This window comes from Amborella trichopoda, chromosome 3 (genome assembly GCF_054954075.1).
Source record: "Amborella trichopoda isolate Santa Cruz 75 chromosome 3, AtrichopodaSantaCruz75HAP2 v2.0, whole genome shotgun sequence".
NCBI lineage: Eukaryota > Viridiplantae > Streptophyta > Magnoliopsida > Amborellales > Amborellaceae > Amborella > Amborella trichopoda.
The window spans coordinates 58093359-58112860 of record NC_142338.1 but is presented as its reverse complement, the minus strand read 5'-3'; the positions used below and the strand labels follow the sequence as shown (position 1 = coordinate 58112860).

At 34.4% G+C, this 19502-nt stretch overlaps 1 protein-coding gene across 1 annotated transcript; it reads left to right on the top strand.

The window, feature by feature from the left end:
• Positions 1 to 11759: 11759 nt before the first annotated feature.
• EOL1 (ETO1-like 1) lies at positions 11760 to 19502 on the top strand. Its single transcript, XM_006838887.4, has 5 exons — positions 11760 to 12308; positions 13549 to 15276; positions 15453 to 15744; positions 17688 to 17997; positions 18971 to 19502. The coding sequence occupies exons 1-5, from the start codon at positions 12187 to 12189 to the stop codon at positions 19189 to 19191; spliced, it is 2673 nt and encodes an 890-aa protein (XP_006838950.1). The 5' UTR covers positions 11760 to 12186; the 3' UTR covers positions 19192 to 19502.

Sequence of the window (19502 nt, the reverse complement as noted above, 5' to 3'; positions counted from 1 at the left end):
TGATTATTTGAGAGGAAATCTATTAGCAAATCAATGCACGGAGGGTATCCCCACCTAACCCCTTCTTTCCCACTCAAAACTAAAGTAATAAGAAGAAATACGCATTTGGTTTTACTACTTAGAATCTTTTCTTAAGAAAGTTTGGACTTACATTGTTATTTCAAGCCCTCATGTGAAAATAAAGTTTGATTTCTAAAGTTCGAGCTTGTAAAGATCTTTAAGCCCTCTTGTTTCCATAGAGTGGAATTCCACATTGTGGGAGATAGTGTGAGCTTTAAGGGCATGTTTGTCACGTGGAAGCGGGGGTCTGGTCAAAACCCCTCTTTCATATACCTTCGAAGCTGTTGCTCCATGGAAACAGCAACTTCTACAAAATACCATAAGATAAAACATCGGCTTCTAAAACAAACAAGAAGCGCTACCATTGTAGGAGCCGCAACTTCCAAGAAACAACACACACCAAGAGCCTGTTTGATAACTGGAAGGTAAATGTCCTTTGGAAATTGGAAGTCCTTCTATAGTTCTGAGTCTATATATTTGATAACTGACTGGAATATTAAAAGTTCTAGGTACCTGTGTTTGACTGCTTGTTGAAATATAAAGTCATGTTTATTTAAATATTATTTAAAAAATATTTTTATATTAGACATAAAACAATATATAATATATATTGTATTCTAAATATCTATTATATACATAAAAACTATTATACAACAAAATATATTATATTTTATATTATGTAATATATTATGCTATATTAAATAAATATATGTATTATATATAATAATATAAAAAAAATATGGTAATAATTTTAATATAAATATATGATATTGAAAAAATACTATAATATGTAATATAGTATATTTTATATTTATTTTATTATATAATATATAATAAAATATATTATATTACATAGATGTATACTATGTATAAATATATATTACATATAATATATAACACATAATATATTATTTTATATATATTATTTTATATTTATTCTATTAATATATTTTTATTATATATAATATTATAAATATTTATTATATAATAAAAATAATGATTTATTATACTATCAAACATATATTATATATAATGTAATATAATTAAACATATATTATATACAACGTAATATAATATATAATATAGTGAATTTTATATTTATTTTATTAATATATATTTTTATTATATATAATATATAACATAATAAATTATTTTATTAATTAATAATATAAATATAAATATAAATTAACAATATAAATATAAATATAAGGAGGGACATGTTTGAGGAACCAAGTACCTATTTTAAATTCCATTATTTTAGATGAAATTTTTTTCATAAACACAAGAGAATAAAAAAATTCTAGGTGGGACTTTTTTAATGGATAAGCTTTATGCATCAAACATGAAACTTGTACAGTAATGGGGAAGTTCCTTCTTCCTCCCCTAACTTCTTGTTAACAAACATGCCGTGAGGGTGTCTTTTGGATGAATATTCTATAAGCCCTCAAATACAGTCCCACTCGTGTGTTTCTAATTTTACCTTAAATTGTGACCAATTCTCTATAAACCTTTGCAAATTGTGGACTTTCTAACTCAAATTCAAAATCCCACTCATTTATTTGTAATTGCCTTAAAACATGACCCCAAACAAATAAGGAAAAAGTTTATATAAGGATGCAACTTTATAATGTAGAACTACGGATGCACCTCAAAAATCTATCAAAAAAGGTAATTTTAATGTTGAAAAACCTTTTGATTGATCATCACGACATCGAGATATATGACCATGAAAAATAAAAAGATTTGAAGTCTCATAAATAGTGCATTTTACAACATATTATCTACACCGTCCATTTTCAAGATTTCATATGCTTACATATCTATTTGATTTTAACTATTTTTTAAATTTTAAATTTTATAATTAAATATAAAAATAGATTTTGAGATAATCCTAAGAACATTTTACATCAAAATTATATATTATGATAAAATTTGAAGGTGCACCGTACCTGTACACTTACGGATGCATCCGTATGCCACCTGCACCCAAAAAATAAAGAGAGAAGAAAAGAGTGGTCAAAGAAAATATATGGTCGAAAAAAAAAAAAAGGAAGGTTAAGGAGGAGTATCTGAACCGACAAATAGTGAACATCTAGCGGCATGCCCAAAGAGTGACTCGTTAAAAACACAATCGCATGCTTATATTTCTCTCTCCAACTTAATTACTACCATTATTGGTTTGGCATTTGATTTATTCCATATAAGGTACACCTCATCCAAAATCTTAACCTCATTGCTATTACATGTTGTGAAAATATATCATACACCGGCATGAATATGATGCTCATTAACTTTCTCGAGTAAAATGCCATTTAAAATAAATTTTAGGACCCCAATTTCGGAAATGTAACCTCTGCAATCCATTGGTTAAGTTAAATGAAAAAAGCTCTAATTGCACCCCCTATGCACTTGAAAAAAAAATAATGTCTCAAGATTGAATAGAGGCCATTTAATTTTTAGATTGTAAGATTTAAGTGTTAAAAACTCAAATTTTCAATTTTTTTTTTTTTGAGAGTAATCATCTAGTGATTCATAGATAGTTTCCAAAATTTTACATTGAAAAAGTTATCCCAAGTTGATCTTATGACCAAGGAAGTATAAGTAAAATATTCTCTTATGTGATTATACTTATAAAGACACGGTTTCTATGAGTCCATGTAGATATGAGTCACCTCTTAAAAATTTATTTTTGAGATGGATTTTTTTACCTAATTTTTAAAGACATGTAATCTCTAACATGGGAATTATGAATATGAAAAATAAAAAAATTTTAAAAATTAAAAATAATAAGTTTATTAAAAAAACAGTTGGACCATTATTCTCAATTATATTTAGGTAGACCATCTTTTTTTCATCCATCTTTAAGATGGATGCTTTATACCTTAGAGACGGCAAATGTAGAAATGCAGTCGGGCCGTACGAAACAATTTTCACACGTATAATACATACACGTGACATCACCAGATACCTTCATCGATAATATATGCATAGAGGGGAATCGGTTTTGCTTCGTTTGATGATTAATGCAATCCCATCAAACCAACCAACCAACCAATTTCATCATAACCAATGGAATTTAGGGTTTTGAGCTCTCTCTCTCTCTCTCATTGTTATATTCCTGCACATCAGTCTTTCATGTCTCGCTTATCGCTTTCGTCGTGGTAGCTGACTGAACCCAATAAGCGCAAACACTCTTTATCTTCGTCTATTTTATGATATTTTTTTGGACATGGTTTTGTTGAGTTAGCCCACTTACCTATTATTTTGTTTTTTTTTATTTTAGGTAAATTTATTTAGTGTTTCTTTATTCAAGCTAAAATAGATGGTGGCAAATAGAGTTCTAGGAACACCATTTTTACCTTTAAATAAAAAATCCAATCCAGATTCATGATCGTCATCGTGGTTGAGATTAGCGATACCTAAAACTTTAAATCCAAGATCAATCTTTAAGATGATTTTTGATATATGAGGTACATAAATAAATGAGTCAGCTCACCAAATACTTTTCTATTTCTATTCTTCAGGGATCAAAGATATATGGCCCTGTCCTATGCTCTTACCACCTCACCATGTACTTCTTAAGTATAATTGAAAGGGGGGCTTACATTATATTATGGACAATTATACTATCCAATTAATAAACATATAGATATATCTACTAGTGTTGGCTTTTTAGTCCGAAATACTAGACACCTTAGATACGAGTGTGCATGTAACACATCCAATTGATGCCTCATGGCTTACAATGGAATGAGCCCTACAAGGGTAGTCGTCACTTGGATGTCAATAAGAAATTAAGAATGGATGGTGCTTCTCTCCATAGCGTAGCATATATATCACATTACTGTTGTATAAGACTTTGCCAGGGTTAGATAATGGACGGTGAAGATTAATCATAAGCTAGTGATTGTGCATTATCTAGGTTTACGTTCAGTTTCCATTCTCCATGCTCAAGACTGAAGGTTGGATACCCTAGTTGTATATCTTATAGCATACACAAGCTGTGTATAGTATGAAATCTCTACTCACTTGGCATCACAAAGACCATTTGTTTACACCAGGTCCCAGTGTTTGATAAGTAAGTAGGGAAAAGCCCTTACCGAGGATTTGTTTACACCAGGTCCAGTGTTTCGTGAATCATTAGGGAGAGGCTTTTACTTTCGGTAGAAATTGAGCCTAAGATGTAGCATTGTGAATCGTTAAGTGCTAACCAATTAAGCCCAAGCTCATTTCTTAGGTCTGGTGTTTACTTCGACCACTACTTAAAAAAAGTTTTAGCGTGTCTTTTGAAGTAATGTACAACACCTACTCTTTTGTTTTTATTAGAGTGTGGTAAGCTATATTATGCAATGAATTTATGATGATTTTGAGTGATTACCTTTCTTGTGATCCATCTGAAAATGCACTCTACGGATACACGTGCGGTGCTACATTGGTATTTCGAATCGATGACCGTCCTGCACTGGGCCCCTAAATCTAGTGCCACGTGATGATTTACATATGTGATCTTTATCTCTCTATTACAAATGTTGGCGTGTATTATGATCATTGTGAATTTAAAAAATTATTTGGAGGGAAATTTATCAAAATACTTTTAAGGATTGAATTATTTAATCATTATGGAACTATTCCAACTCAAGACTATGAATTATTTTATAATAAATTTGAAATCAAATTAAAAGATATAGGTAAAATGTTAAATTGTCAATCTCCCATGAGCAATTTGATAAATTTCCTTGATTTGAAAGAATCTTGATGCTGAAGTAAAAGCAATGTGGCACTATATAATTTTACTTGATAACAAATATTTTGACTTTTAAGAAAACCCTAGTCCTTCCATCTCAATTGCTCTTAAACCGCAGGAAAGAACAAAAAGATAAAGGATAAAGAGTCCCAATTCCCTTTTCAGCCACATAAAATGTAGAAGAAAAGGGAAACTCAACAAAGTATATATAAATTTTAACTATTTAATATTTTATCCATTTATGAAAAATACATTTAAAATACCACCGATCATAACTCATGACCAGTGTCTTTTGATGGAATTTATTAAATTAAGCAAGAGAAATTTATCAAAATGCATGAACTATTAGCACTTTTTCTTAGGTATATTTTGATATATTTCAAAACCTATTTTGATATGTCATTTCATGGGCTATTGAAATTTTATCAAAAGCTTCCTAGGCTCAATTTCTACCAAGTGGGGGCCCTCTCCCCACCGACTCACCCAAAAAAAAAAAAGGTGCAGTGTGATAAATTGTTCTTAAAAAATAACATTCACCACTTAGGCACTTTTTGATGAATTTCCCACAAAAACCCGTCTTATAACTGGAGAGACAGAGTCCACCAAAAGAACAGCTTAAATAGAAACATTAGAAAATGGTTAAAATAGTGAGCCTCAACCTTATATGAACTTTTTACTTCAATGAAAGAAGGCAACCTCAAAAACTATTGAAAAAGGTAGTTCTAACATTGTAAAACTCTTCAATTGATCTTCTCAATATCAAGATGTATGGATATACAGGAAAAAGAGAAGTTTTCAAAGTCTCAAAAATAGTGTATAGTATTATTGTAAAGCATTAGTAAGACATTCTATTTCCAAGAGTTTCAAGTATTCATATATATTCTAGATTTCCATCACTTTTGAGCTTTAAATTTCATAATTAGGGATGAAAATTCCTTTTCATGCTAGTGTAGGGGCTTTCGGCACTAGATTGCATCTTCTGATAGGGTTTGAAAGTGCATATTACTTTGAACCTGTGTAAGCCGCACAATTTAGAAAAATGGGTAATCTACCCTTGTTATTTTGAGAACTCTTTCTTGAAGTGAGTATTATGCCTCTAAATACAGTTTTCAAGAGGCAAATATAAAACTCTTTCTAACTCCAAGATACACCACTGAAATTGTAACTATTAGAGATGAACTATTTAACAGTTTATGCATTTGTAACTATTCCAACTCATAATCATATGATGGGTATTTGAAAATTGAATAAAACAGTACAAATAAAATTTTAAATAATTCATCATTTATGAATATTTGGATAAATTTTCCAAATAATTATAACAAAACAAAAACCCTGAAAAAGCTGCACTAGACAAGAGCACTTACCCAAGAGACCATAAATCATATTATCACACTCAAATTGCCCCATGCAAAACCTTCTTTCTCGAAAGGGAAAAGTTTATACATACCTTAAGCTCTAAACAATCAAATGAGAGCCTACCTCAAAACTTTTACTAGAAGAGGTCGTCTTGATGCCCACATATCATCAAATTGCTCATCTTTTCATCAAGATGCATGGACATGAAAAAAAAAAGAATTTCAAGTTTTGAAAATAGTGCATCTTGTGACACAATTTTTTACAATCAATTGTCAAGATTTTCAAGTTTTTATAGATATGTTTGATCTACACTATTTTTTTAACTTTAAATTTTACAAGTAAAGATGAAAATATAATTTAAAGCTATCACAAAACTTTTCAGTATTGAAACTATATATCTCTCACTAATATTTGAAAGTGGGATAAAATTTGATTGTTTAGAGGGTCGGCTTTATACAAGCCGCACGCCTATCATAGTCTCATACTCATTTTGTCCCATGAAAAACCTTCTTTCTCTAAATGACAACCATGCCCTGCCTGATGAGAGTGAGATGGAGGAGGAATGATTACAAAATTATTCTCCTTTTCTCGAGCATATTTATAATGTCACAACAAGATACGATGGATCCGCTTTGCTCGTACGTACCACCCAAAGAAATCTCCTTCCACGTGATTTTGCTAAGACGAAATTACTTTAATGCCCCTGCTCCTGTGAGAAAAATGAGACAATGTTAATATACATTATTCCAATTAAAAATAAACGAAAAATTCATCATTCTTTTGGTATATCGTTAAAATAATTTAAAAATATGTATACGCTCAAAAAAATAAAATCCCATCATAGGGCACCCAGGTAACATCATAAGCAACAATAAAGTAAAAAAATTCGGCGGGCCAAATGGCAGCTTCAGGCTAAACAGTAGCATTTTTTTTTTACAAGAATATCAACCACCATGTTGACTTCAAGAAAAATGTGGGAGATTAACGAATTAGATTTTAATAATTTAAAATTTACCCTTTTTAAGCTATTCCAACTCGTGTCTTTTTATTTGTATTCAAAATTAAATCAAATGACAAAAATAAAAATATAAAATGATTTATCTCTAATGTATACTTGGATAATTTTACCAAAATAAAATTAACATTATTTCCAGCATCAGAACAACTTTTCTGGTGGGCTGGATGTTGTTTTTACAATATAAATTGACGCCCTACATAAAACTATTTCCAATAAATAATCCCCAAGTTAATTTGCCTTTCCTACTCAATTTGGTGGCACTTTTTTTAGTACTTGTTAAGCTTCTGTTCTTTTGGGTACGTGACGTAGATTTAATCTATGAAATGCTGGGCCAAAAAAGCAGGCCCATTTATGACTGATTTTTTTAGGTAACTATTTATGGCTTTTTTTCAGATCTAAGGACAATAGATCTTCTGACCCGGAAAAGGAAATAAAGAAAAGAAAATTGCCAAAATTCTCAATTTCTTGGATGTCAACTTAAATTGGTACATAGGGCCTAGTTTCAGAAAATGCAGAAAAAAATATAATAATTCCATTATTACCATTAATTTCCATAAATACCTTTAACTTCCATAAATAGCGGTATCAACCGTAGGGAGTAGGGACGGAGTGCCCCACGCTATAAGCTAGTTCATTAAAGACACCGGCATGCCCTCCAAGTGCAAAAAGAGACGAAGGAAACAGTTTATAATTAAGGAAAAAGTTTATATAAGGGCGAGGCCTTAAACAATCAAATTAAGGCGCACCTCAAAAATTTTATTACAAGAGCTTCTTTTGTCGAATTGATCATCTCGACCTCAAGATGCATGGACAAGAGAAAACATGGATTTCAAGTCTTGGAAATAGAGTATCTTGTAATGCATTTTCGAACTGTCAATTTTCAAGTGTTCATAAATGTGCTTGATCTACATTATTTTTAAAGTTTTAAATTTTATAGCTAAAGATAAAAATAAACTTTTAAGACCATCACAAATAATTCCATTATTGAAACAATTATTTGAAGATGCATCTTACTTTGATTGTTTAGGGCCACAGCCTTATACAAACCAGACATTTTGTATAAGGGTGCGGTTTGTATAGAGCCGATTCTCTAAACACATAAAGTAAAGCGCACCTTCAAATAGTGTTGAGAAATGCAGTTTTAATACTGGACATCTTTGTGATAGCCTTAAAATATATTTTCACCTTTAATTATACAATTTAAAGCTTAAAAAATAGTGTAGATCGAGCATATCTATGAAAATTTGAAAATCTTGAAAATTGACGGTCTTAAAATGAATTTACAAGATGAACTATTTCTAAAACTCGAAATCCATTTTTTTTTTTCATGTCCATGCATTTTGACCTCGAGATTATCAATTTGAGGATACTTGGACATCAAAACAACCTCTTCTAGTGAAATTTTTGAGGTGGGCTCTAATTTAATTGTTTAGAGCTTCGATTCTATATAAACTTTTTTTTTTATATAATGCATCATATTCCTCAAAACTCCACAAGAAAAAGCTCATTTAACATGATAAAGCCTTTCAATTGATTATCTCAGCCTCGAGAGTTATGAATATGAAAAGAATTCAAAGTCTTAAAAATAATGCCTCTAATAATATGTGATCTAGATTTTGTAATAATCCCACAGTTTATTCTAAAAACCAAAAAAAAAAGAAGGTAATTAATGCGGTTTGCCTCCTTGTTTTTCCATGTTTAGGATGGGTCATCAATCTGATCCAATTCTATACTTTTTAGGAAAAAAATTGGGGCCTAAAAGATACTCCATCTTGAAAGTCATCTTAGATTTGTAATCTTGGCCATCTAATTTAGCGGATGCTAACTTTTTCTTGTTGCACCCCATTTGGAGCTCCATATCTATTTTTGTAGGGCAAAAAAAAGGATAGGATGGGTTTAGTATAATTTTAGTCGTAATTACAAAAAGGGAAAAGTTTATATAGAGCCGAGGCTCTAAATAATCAAATTAGAGCCTACTTCAAAATTTTCACTAGAAGAGGTTGTTTTGATGTCTAAATACCCCCAAATTGATCATATTGACATCAAGATGCATGGACATGAGAAAAAAAATAGATTTCAAGTTTTTGGAAATAGTGTATTTTGTAATGCATTTTTGGACCGTCAATTTTCAAGATTTTAAAGTTTTTATAGATCCGTCGATGCACACTATTTTTGAAGGTTTAAACTTTATAAAGAAAGTTGAAAATATATTTTAAGGCTATCACAAAGATTTCTAGTATTGAAACTACATTTCTCAACACTATTTGAAGGTAGGCCGTAGTTTGATTGTTTAGAGCCTAGGCTCTATACAAACCGCACCTTTAGATAAAAAGGGAAAAGTTTATATAGAGCTAAGCTCTAAACAATCAAATTTGAGCCCGACCTCAAAATTTTACTAGAAGAGGTTGTTTCGATGCTCAAATATCTTTAAATTGATCATCTCAACATCAAGATGTATAGCCATTGAAAAAAAATGGATTGCAAGTTTTGGAAATAGTATATTTTGTAACGCATTTTTGGACAGTCAATTTTAAAGATTTTCAAGTTTTCATATATATGTCAATCTACACAATTTTTGAAGCTTTAAACTTTGTAAATAAATATGAAAATATATTTTAAAACTATTACAAAGATTTTCAATATTGAAACCTCATTTCTCAATACTATTTGAAGTTAGACTTTAATTTGATTGTTTAGAGCCTGGGCTCTATTCGAACCGCACCCCATAAAAAATGTAAACATTAATTTTCTTCATTTATGTTCTCTTTTATTTGTATCATTTGGGTGAAAACCAACCAAAAAAAGAAAAACCGTTAAAGTTCCTATGTATCATATTGGTTACGCATTTTGCAGCTTTGGTATTGGTGTAGGGATTGCAACGATGAAAGGTACATTAGAGATTTAGGTAGCCGCGGGAGGCTATTTTAGTCATTCTGGAAGTTACCGTTTGAGGAGCAGTGGGAGCTTCTCTCGGAACGAGGAAAGCGGCGTTCTGCAAGGAGGCATGTGCGCCGTTCTGCATCACTGCTTTCGTTAGGGCAAATCCCAAACAAATGCCCCTATGGCATACTCAAAGTTTCGAAATCAGCCCTTCTGTTCAAGAAATACCTCCTTCACGAATATTGGAAAATAGAAATAAGGGGGCAAAAATGTTTTGACGTTTGGGTATTTAGCTTTAAACCGGTTGGTTGCGCCCTTTCCCTCTTCTTTTTGTTTAATTCTTTTTTCAATTGCTTTTGATAATTAATAATATTGATATTTAAGCAGCCAACCGTGAAAATAGATTGTCTTCCTTTTCTTTTGTGATTTTAATAAATTCTGGTTCATTAAAGTGTGGATAAGGCCTTCGAATTCTTGGCTTCCAATCCTTTAATAATATTGATATTTAAGCAGCCAACCATGAAAATGGATTTTCTTCCTTTTCTTTTGTGATTTTAATAAATTCTGGTTCATTAAAGTGTGGATAAGGCCTTCGAATTCTTGGCTTCCAATCCTTCAATAGCCTACCGAAAATGATTAGAGTGAGAGAGAGTACAAGGTCCGACAACAGAGGGGCTTAGTCTAGGGTCTTTTGGCCATGGCCCAGCCCATATTAGGCCAAACACCGCTAGCCCATGGCCCAGCCCATACTAGCCACAGGTCTTGACCTAATGGTAATTAAAAAGAGGAAGTTTATTTGTATACAGTTCAGGTTCTAAATAATCAAATTAAGATGCACCTCAAATATCCATTGTAAGAAGTTTCAATGTCGAAAAACCCTCAAATCCAATCATCTCAACTTTTAGATGTATGGAGTTTATGAACATAAAAAATTGACTTAAAGTCTTGAAAATAATGGCTAGACGGTTAATTTTCAATTTTTAAGAGTTTATATTTTTATAAATTAAAAATGAAAACAAATTTTGAGGCCATCATAAATGTTTTCGATATTGAAATGAGGATGTTACTTTGATTGTTAGGACCTCAGCTTTATACGGACCAACCCTTAAAAAATGAAAACGCAAGTAAAAAAACTGGGGTGGGCCTGGATTTAACGGGGCGGGGCGGGGCGGGAGACCTCATGTAGATGTATGGAGAGAAAGAGAGTTAGGTGGAGTAGATGAAGCATTGGACGGGACAAGCATGAGAATGTTGACAAGGAGAATCAATTACGTTACGAGTGATTGGCTGTTGAGAATCAAAACTCACTCATGAGAAAGGGACGGAGCACTATACTATTATTCATCGCAAAATCTGTAGTCCCTCACTGCACTGCACTGCACAACTTGAACCCACATCGAAGCATCACTATAGCGCCGAGCCCTAAGATGCAAACTTACGCTTTCCCCCTAGCTTTAGAGAGAGAATACTTTTGCAGCTCATCCCTTTATCCACATCTTTCTCTTTCTAAAAGTATTCAAAGCTTTGGTTTTTGGCCGAAATTCAATATGAAAAATTAGGTCAAATTCAAACTACTCAACTGAAAGACCGAAAAGGGTATGTTGGTCATTTGGTTTTAACTGAGCTCAGGAGTACCTGCACTGCACTGGAGTAGTAGGTATTTCTGTAAGTTTAATCTGAACATTGGTCACTCTGCTTACACCGCTCCCTTTCTTTTTCGTTTTTACATCTTAGGTAACCATGGCCCGGCCACGATACAGCGCCGATGTCTCTTTCTCTCTCTAGCCCAGAGTTTCTCTCTCATCGAAACCCAAATTTTCCTCTTTCTTCTTATACGTTTTCTTCTCTTTTCTGAGGTATTTATTTTTTCCCAAATGTTTCGGTTTTACTCATACACCACCTTTTGCTGTTACACTTTTGGCATTCCTCTCTCTCTTTAAAAGCGAAGTCTTAAGGCCGCTTTGTATCTTTGCTGGTTCAGATCCTTGGGCCTTCAGATAAGTCTCTCTCTCTCTCTCTCTCTCTCTCTCTCTCGCGTTTGGGGTGCATTTCTTACCTATCGTATTTGCTGTTAATTTGTGTTGGGGTGGCAGAGATCTGGAATTTTTTGCCCCTTTTGTGCACCATGAGAAACCTGTTTCTCAATGATTCATGTAAAGAGCCACAGTTACATGCACTGAATCCACAGTCATGGCTTCAGGTTGAAAGAGGAAAGCTCTCTAAATTCTCTAATCACTCATCTTCCAAGTAAGTATTCGTAGCCCAGTAATTAAAACCTGGGTTTCTGCCTTTTAATTTATCTGTATTCTCTTTGTAATTTTGTTTTGATAATTTGCTATTAATTCGAGTAAGTATTTGATTTTTTTTTTCTCCCGTATATGTTGCACTCAAATCGTTTATCCATTTGCTGATTGTATTAATTTGTTTTGCCATTAGCTGCTGCATCAAAATAGGAAATGCCCCAAATTCTGCCCTGATTGGCAGTTCACTACTGATTACGTTAGCTGATTTGGCTGTAGCCATTTTATTCATGTAGTTAGAAGTCAATACAACCCCTTTGCCTCTGTTTTCATCTTAATTTTTTGTTGAGGTATATACTATTTTATCGTGTTTATCTCTTATTTTTAATTAAGTGGTTTCAGATTCATGCTTGTTAATTTATTTGGGTGTCAATCGCTTTATTCAAGCAACTAAATCCGTTTTTTTTCTGGTAATCTGTTACTCTTTGATGAGTCACTTTTTCCTTATTCTAGTAACCGATATGGATAATCAGCAAAATACCCCCATTTCTTCCAAGTGAGTGATCCGCTCCCACTTTTCAACCATGAACCTCAGCTCATCCTATATAGAAAAAATAATAATGAAAGAAATGAAAAATTAGAAACCGCATCTGATTTATCGTTTCAAGTTTATTCAGTGCTTATTGGTTCTCTCGGTTTTGGTATCCAAGTATAATGATATGATTTTATCTATTATTGAATACGCAGCCACTGATATGGATAGTACCTATTTCTATGATTATTTCAACCAACATCAAAGAGTGGCTTGAATATTAATCATGTTTAACTAGTTTGTGTTTATCAGGCATTGTTAGTTGTTACTTTACTGTGGGTTTTGAGAATTGGCACGCAATGGCTCTTTTAATTGTGTGAGTGTTAGCAACTTCAACAGATTCGTTATGCTTAAAACCCTCCGTAATTTTATTTTTTCTGTGATGAATAGCTTACAGACTCAAGTTTTCCACTGATATGGGTACCATAATTTTCTCCAAGTGAACCAACTACTCATGTCTGATTTATCATATATATACTATTTTGATGCAGTGGGCATATTACTCATGGATATTGTTAACTGATTTAGGCATTGTTGATTTAATTTTGAAACCCCTAATTTTATAGTTTGTCTTTCAATTTCCTAATTTACATCTCGATTCTGTAACTGAATTGCACCCTCACCCATTTCATCTCCAACTCATTTCTTCGTGTAGCGAATCCCTCTTCAAGGTAGCAGAACCGCCAGTTTTACCACACTTTAAGCCATTGGATTATGTAGAAGTTTTAGCTCAAATTCACGAAGAGCTCGAGTCATGTCTTCCTCAGGATAAGGCAGATCTTTATCTTCTCCAATTTCAAGTATTTCGGGGGCTTGGGGAGCGGAAATTGCTTCGAAGAAGCCTCAGATCAGCCTGGCTCAACTCCAACACCATCCATGAGAAAATCATTTTTGGGGCATGGATGAAATATGAGAAGCAGGGTGAGGAATTGATTTCTGATCTATTGGCCTCTTGTGGAACACCCATCCAAGAATTTGGTCCGTTAGATCTTTCATCAGAGCTTTTTGTAGATAACACAAACCAAATGGATCAAAAAATTGAAACACAAATTGCAAATTGTGGCGTCCTCTCTGATACTGTTTGTTTTCGAATTGGGGATGACAAAATAGTTTGTGACCGAAAAAAGATAGCGAAGCTGTCGGTTCCTTTTCATGCCATGCTTTGTGGGTGCTTTGTAGAGTCTAGACAAGAGGACATTGATCTATCTGAGAATGGAATTTCCCCTGTTAGTATGGGGGCAATCAAGGAATTTAGCCAGATTGGACATTTAGGGGATCTACCCGTAAATATTTTGCTTGAGATTCTGATGTTTGCCAATAAATTTTGTTGTGAGAAACTGAAGGCTACTTGCGATAGAAAGCTTGCGTCTTTGGTTTGTAATCGACAAGATGCCATTGATCTTATGGAATATGCATTGGAAGAAGGAGCCCCTGTTCTCGCTGCTTCCTGCTTGCAAGTGTTCCTGCATGAGCTTCCGGAATGCTTGAGTGATGGTCGAGTCGTTAGGGTTTTCTGCAATGCCAATGCTCGACAAAGGTCGATTATGGTGGGTAGAGCTTCATTCTCCCTTTATTGTTTCTTAAGTGAGGTTGCAATGAATAGTGATGCTCAGTCTGATATGGCAGCCTGTTTCTTGGAAAGATTAGTAGAATGTGCATGCAATAGCAGGCAAAAGCAGCTGGCCCTTCATCAGTTGGGATGCGTTAGGCTCTCGAGGAAAGAGTATGATGAAGCGGAATGCCTATTCGAAGAGGCTTACAAGGCTGGCCATGTCTATGCCATTGCTGGCTTGGCAAGAGTTGGTCTCAAAAAAGGTGAAAGCAATAAGCTCGTATCGTATGAAAAGATTGGTTCAGTTATTGCTTCTTGTAATCCTCTTGGTTGGATGTATCAGGAGAGGTCTCTTTATTGCAGTGGTAGTGAGAAGTGGGGGGATCTCGAAAAAGCCACAGAGTTGGACCCAACGCTTAACTACCCTTACATGTATAGGGCTGCTACTTTGATGAGAGAAAACAATATCCAAGCTGCCTTGGCTGAGATTAATCGGATACTTGGGTTCAAGCTGTCCCTCAATTGCTTGGAGCTTCGCACTTGCATTTACCTTGCTCTCGAGGATTATAGATCGGCTCTATGTGATATCCAAGCGATTCTTACACTTAATCCTGGTTACCGTATGTTTGAGGGAAGGGTAGCTGCTTCTCAATTGCGCACCCTCATTCATGAGCATGTTGAGCATTGGACAACTGCAGATTGTTGGTTGCAGCTTTATGATAGGTGGTCTTCAGTTGATGATATTGGGTCCCTTTCAGTCATCTACCAGATGCTCGAGTCAGATGCACCGAAAGGCGTCCTTTACTTCAGACAGTCATTGCTTCTGCTTAGGTACAGAACTCTCTCTCTCTTTCTATCTAACCACTGGTCATCGTTTTTATGTGTTTATAACTTCTGGGCAGGTGTGTATTGATGTAGGAAATTTCTCTCTCTCTCATAGTTATAATAACTTGTCTTCCACAGTAAATTATGTTGTCTTGTGATTTATCTTGAGTTGGTTTTGTTAGATTGAATTCTCCAGAAGCAGCAATGCGCAGCCTACAATTAGCACGCAAGCATGCAACCAGTGAGCATGAGCGCCTGGTATATGAGGGTTGGATTTTGTATGATACTGGTCATTGTGAGGAAGGGCTTCGTAAAGCTGAAGAATCAATTAACCTTCAGAGATCTTTTGAAGCTTTCTTTTTGAAAGCCTATGCCTTAGCAGATTCTAGCCTTGATGCTTCATCCTCTGCCACAGTTGTCTCACTTCTTGAAGATGCGTTAAAGTGCCCTTCGGATGGACTTCGTAAAGGCCAGGTGAGTTCATCTTCATTCCTTTACCCCGTTGTTCTTATCATGCACTCACTTAGGTTTACAACTTTACATGCAAGTACACATCACAATTCATGCTTTCTTTCTTATTACAATTTTAATATTTTTTATGCCAATTTTTAGTGGAAGTAATTTACTGGAAATGGCTATTAACATGAATTTCTTGGTTTTTGTGTGTGTGCATTTGTCAGAAATGGTAGAAATTGCATGTTTTAAGGGCCCAGTCCTTTGAACCCCACGAGGACCTGTGATCAGATATAGTTCCGTTAGCAGATGAGATCTATTTTAATGGTTGTTGTTAAGATCAAGTTAGCCAGCAAGAGACTAATATGTTTGCCTAGTAGAAATCTTCTAACACCATGGTTGGGGTAATATGAAATTTTGAATTTTTCAACTCACTGGGTATTTGATAATATTAACTGCAAATGCATTTGGTAATTTTCCTAGGAGGGGTAACGTAATCTGATGGGACTTGTTGGAAAATACTTGATTGTCACCATATTAAATGAGGGCTGTCATTTTTTTCTTTCTTGGACATCTAATGCCATAAAGGGACTTTCCTGAAATATGCAGACACAAAAACAAAAGGAACCTTCCTCAATCTCTTAGTTGGAGCCCTAGGATTGCACATATTCTGGCGAGGCTGACAGCTTGATAAATGTAGGACATCTAGTTCAATTAGGATAAGGAAGTGGGAAGTGGTTGAAGTCTTTGACCTGGTCTAATTCCTAAGTTTAGAGGAGTTCTAATTTGTTAAAAATTTGGAGTGCCGCTGTTTAAAATTATTTTAGAGGAGTTGGTTGTCTTTTTTTTTAAAAAATTGGTTCAATCTAGAAGGTTGTAATTAGGTTTTCATTTTTCGGTCTACTGGAGTACTCTTACACAGTGCACTGGCTGGACAAACCAAAGAAATAAAAATAGGAAAGGTCTAGAAAGTCTTTTTTTTTTCCTTTTATGTGTGTGTAATGGCGACCCACACCCTGGAAGTTATATATATATATATATATATATATATATATAGATTGAAAATCAAATTGAAAATAAAGAAATATGATACTCATATTGGGTAGAAAAGTATATGAAGATAAATCTAAATGTATAAAAAAATGGACTAAAATAAAATTGTTGCCTAGTTTGGGGGCTGATTCCTTTACCCACGTTAGAGCTATTCTTGTCCTTTCTGACATTACAGTAGAGCCACTTGATTCGGTGATGTTTAATGTGGATTTGTTCATCTGGTGTATGGAGTTCCCTTCTAGATTTTCTCCACATTTTGTTATTAAATTGTTCCTTGGAATTAGAGTTATTGCTAGCAATCATTTATCTCATGTACCTCTTTCTTTGACTATAACTCCACCTTGCCTGGCAAATCAAATACTCATACCTAGACAAGAGGGACTCAAAAACCAATTTTCTTAGTTGTTGAGGCCTCAAGGGGATATGATGTTATCTACATACGAAGTAGATGGTTGGAACTGTAACTGATGGATTAGATGATCTATGTTCCTAAATTCACTTTAGGAAAATCAGGACTTTAAGCATATGCGCTTCACAAAGGTTTTCGATAGACCTATTTGTAAAATAACTGGCATGTTATGCAAATATGCATTAATATGCATAAATATACACAAACTGGGACATACATGCACACACTTACTTTGCCAAGGCAGGGCAGGGCACTTTGCTAAGATCACATTAAACATGTCCACTTTCTTCTAGGAAAGTCCTATTTGGTCCATACAAGTGTCATAATATCTTCATCATGATTTCATGTACATAGTTCCAATACACTGGTCATAACATCATTCTAATATATTTTATTAATAGGGCATTTCATAATATTTTCTTTTGAATGACCGTCTCTATTATGGGGCATAACTTCTTAAATTTATTCTCTTATTTCTTGTTTTCTTCTATGATATGGGCAGGCGTTGAACAATCTTGGGAGTGTCTGCGTGGACTGTGGAAAACTGGACTTGGCAGCCGATTGCTACCTGAGTGCACTTAAGATTCGACATACCAGAGCCCACCAAGGTCTTGCTAGGGTCTATTACCTTAAGAATGACAAGAAAGCAGCATATGATGAAATGACAAAGCTCATTGAGAAAGCCAGGAACAATGCATCTGCCTATGAAAAGAGGTCTGAGTATTGTGATCGAGACCTCACCAAGGCTGATCTCAAGATGGTCACCCAGTTAGACCCTCTTCGGGTTTATCCCTATAGATATAGAGCTGCAGGTCAGATTCAGACCCCCATTTTACCTTCTACCAGCTCAAATTTCACAAAAAAATCTACCATGAATCCCGGACACAAATCCACCCCAGTTTTCGATGAATTTAGGCTATGAAACACATCCAAAATCATTAGAAATACATTTCTGCCTTGGATTCATCCTCTTGCAGCTCCAAAAAAGATGCAGATCTAATGAGTTGCGCAAACTTGAAATAAATGCTGCAAAAAAGAAAAGAAAAAATACATTCTAATATATATATATATATATATATATATATATATATTGATATTGCAAGAAGAAGTTCAAAATAGACCCACTTTTAAAGTTCAAATTTATTTATTTATCTCATGATCACCTGTGATCAAGATTATTGGCCCCTGAAATCCATCTCTTCGGCGGATTTTGGATGGTGGATACATATGAATCTTATCCTTTCATAAAAGAAATAGATGATGCACCCACACAACGCTGTTGTGTTGTATGCAGCCATAGCCCTGCACTAATGTGATTTATCAGATTTATAATAAAACATGATGTAGTAATCAAATTTCTTTTTCAAAATTTTTGCAAAATAACTTGGCGTATATAATATATGAATCACCAATATGCCGTGAGACTGTACGTTTCTATGTATGCATCTTCGTTCTAGTTTTTCTTTGGGGGTGAACCCCAGACTTAACTAATCATGGCTATTTCTGTAACTTGGTAATTGTGGCATCCATTATGGATAAACTTTTGATTAGTGGTGGTGAGGGGGGAGTCGAGGCTTCTGCCATGTGCTTGGTGCTCAAGGCATAAAATCATCATAATTCATAATCATCAACGTTGCTATTATTGTTTTGTTATTTTAGTATGAGAAAAGTAAAAGTGTGGTTACTTAGTGGTAGACTATATTCAAAATTATTAGATTGAAATGTGGTGTTTTCCTTTTTGGTGACTTTGTTGTAATGTGATGAGAAAGAAAATGGTGGGTGCAGTATTGATGGACAGCCACCAAGAGCAGGAGGCGATAGCAGAGTTGACGAGGGCCATTGCTTTCAAGGCTGACCTCCATCTCTTGCACCTCCGTGCCGCCTTCCACGAGTGCATAGGAGATGTGCCGGGGGCCCTCAGGGACTGCCGGGCTGCCTTATCAGTGGACCCCAATCACCAGGAGATTATGGAGCTCCATACGCGCGTCCACACCCAAGAGCCCTGATCCTCTCTCTCTCTCTCTCTGAAGCTCCAGGAGATAATGGAGTCTCTCTTTCTCTCTCTCCCCCCCTCTCGCTGTAAATTAGTGTCTAATGTATGGAGAAAAAATGGAGTGTGTAAAAGTGCTGCCTTCTATCCGCCAAAAAGAAAGGGTTTGCCTTTTGCTTGGCCCAAGTAGGTTACCTTTGTCCATATTTTTTCTTGCGTTTTGCCCCCAAGTTTCCTCCCTTGTATTATTGTTTCTTTTGGTTATTTTCCCATGCATATGGTTGTACCAGTATACACAAGAAGCCTCAATAGATCGTTCTTTGCCCA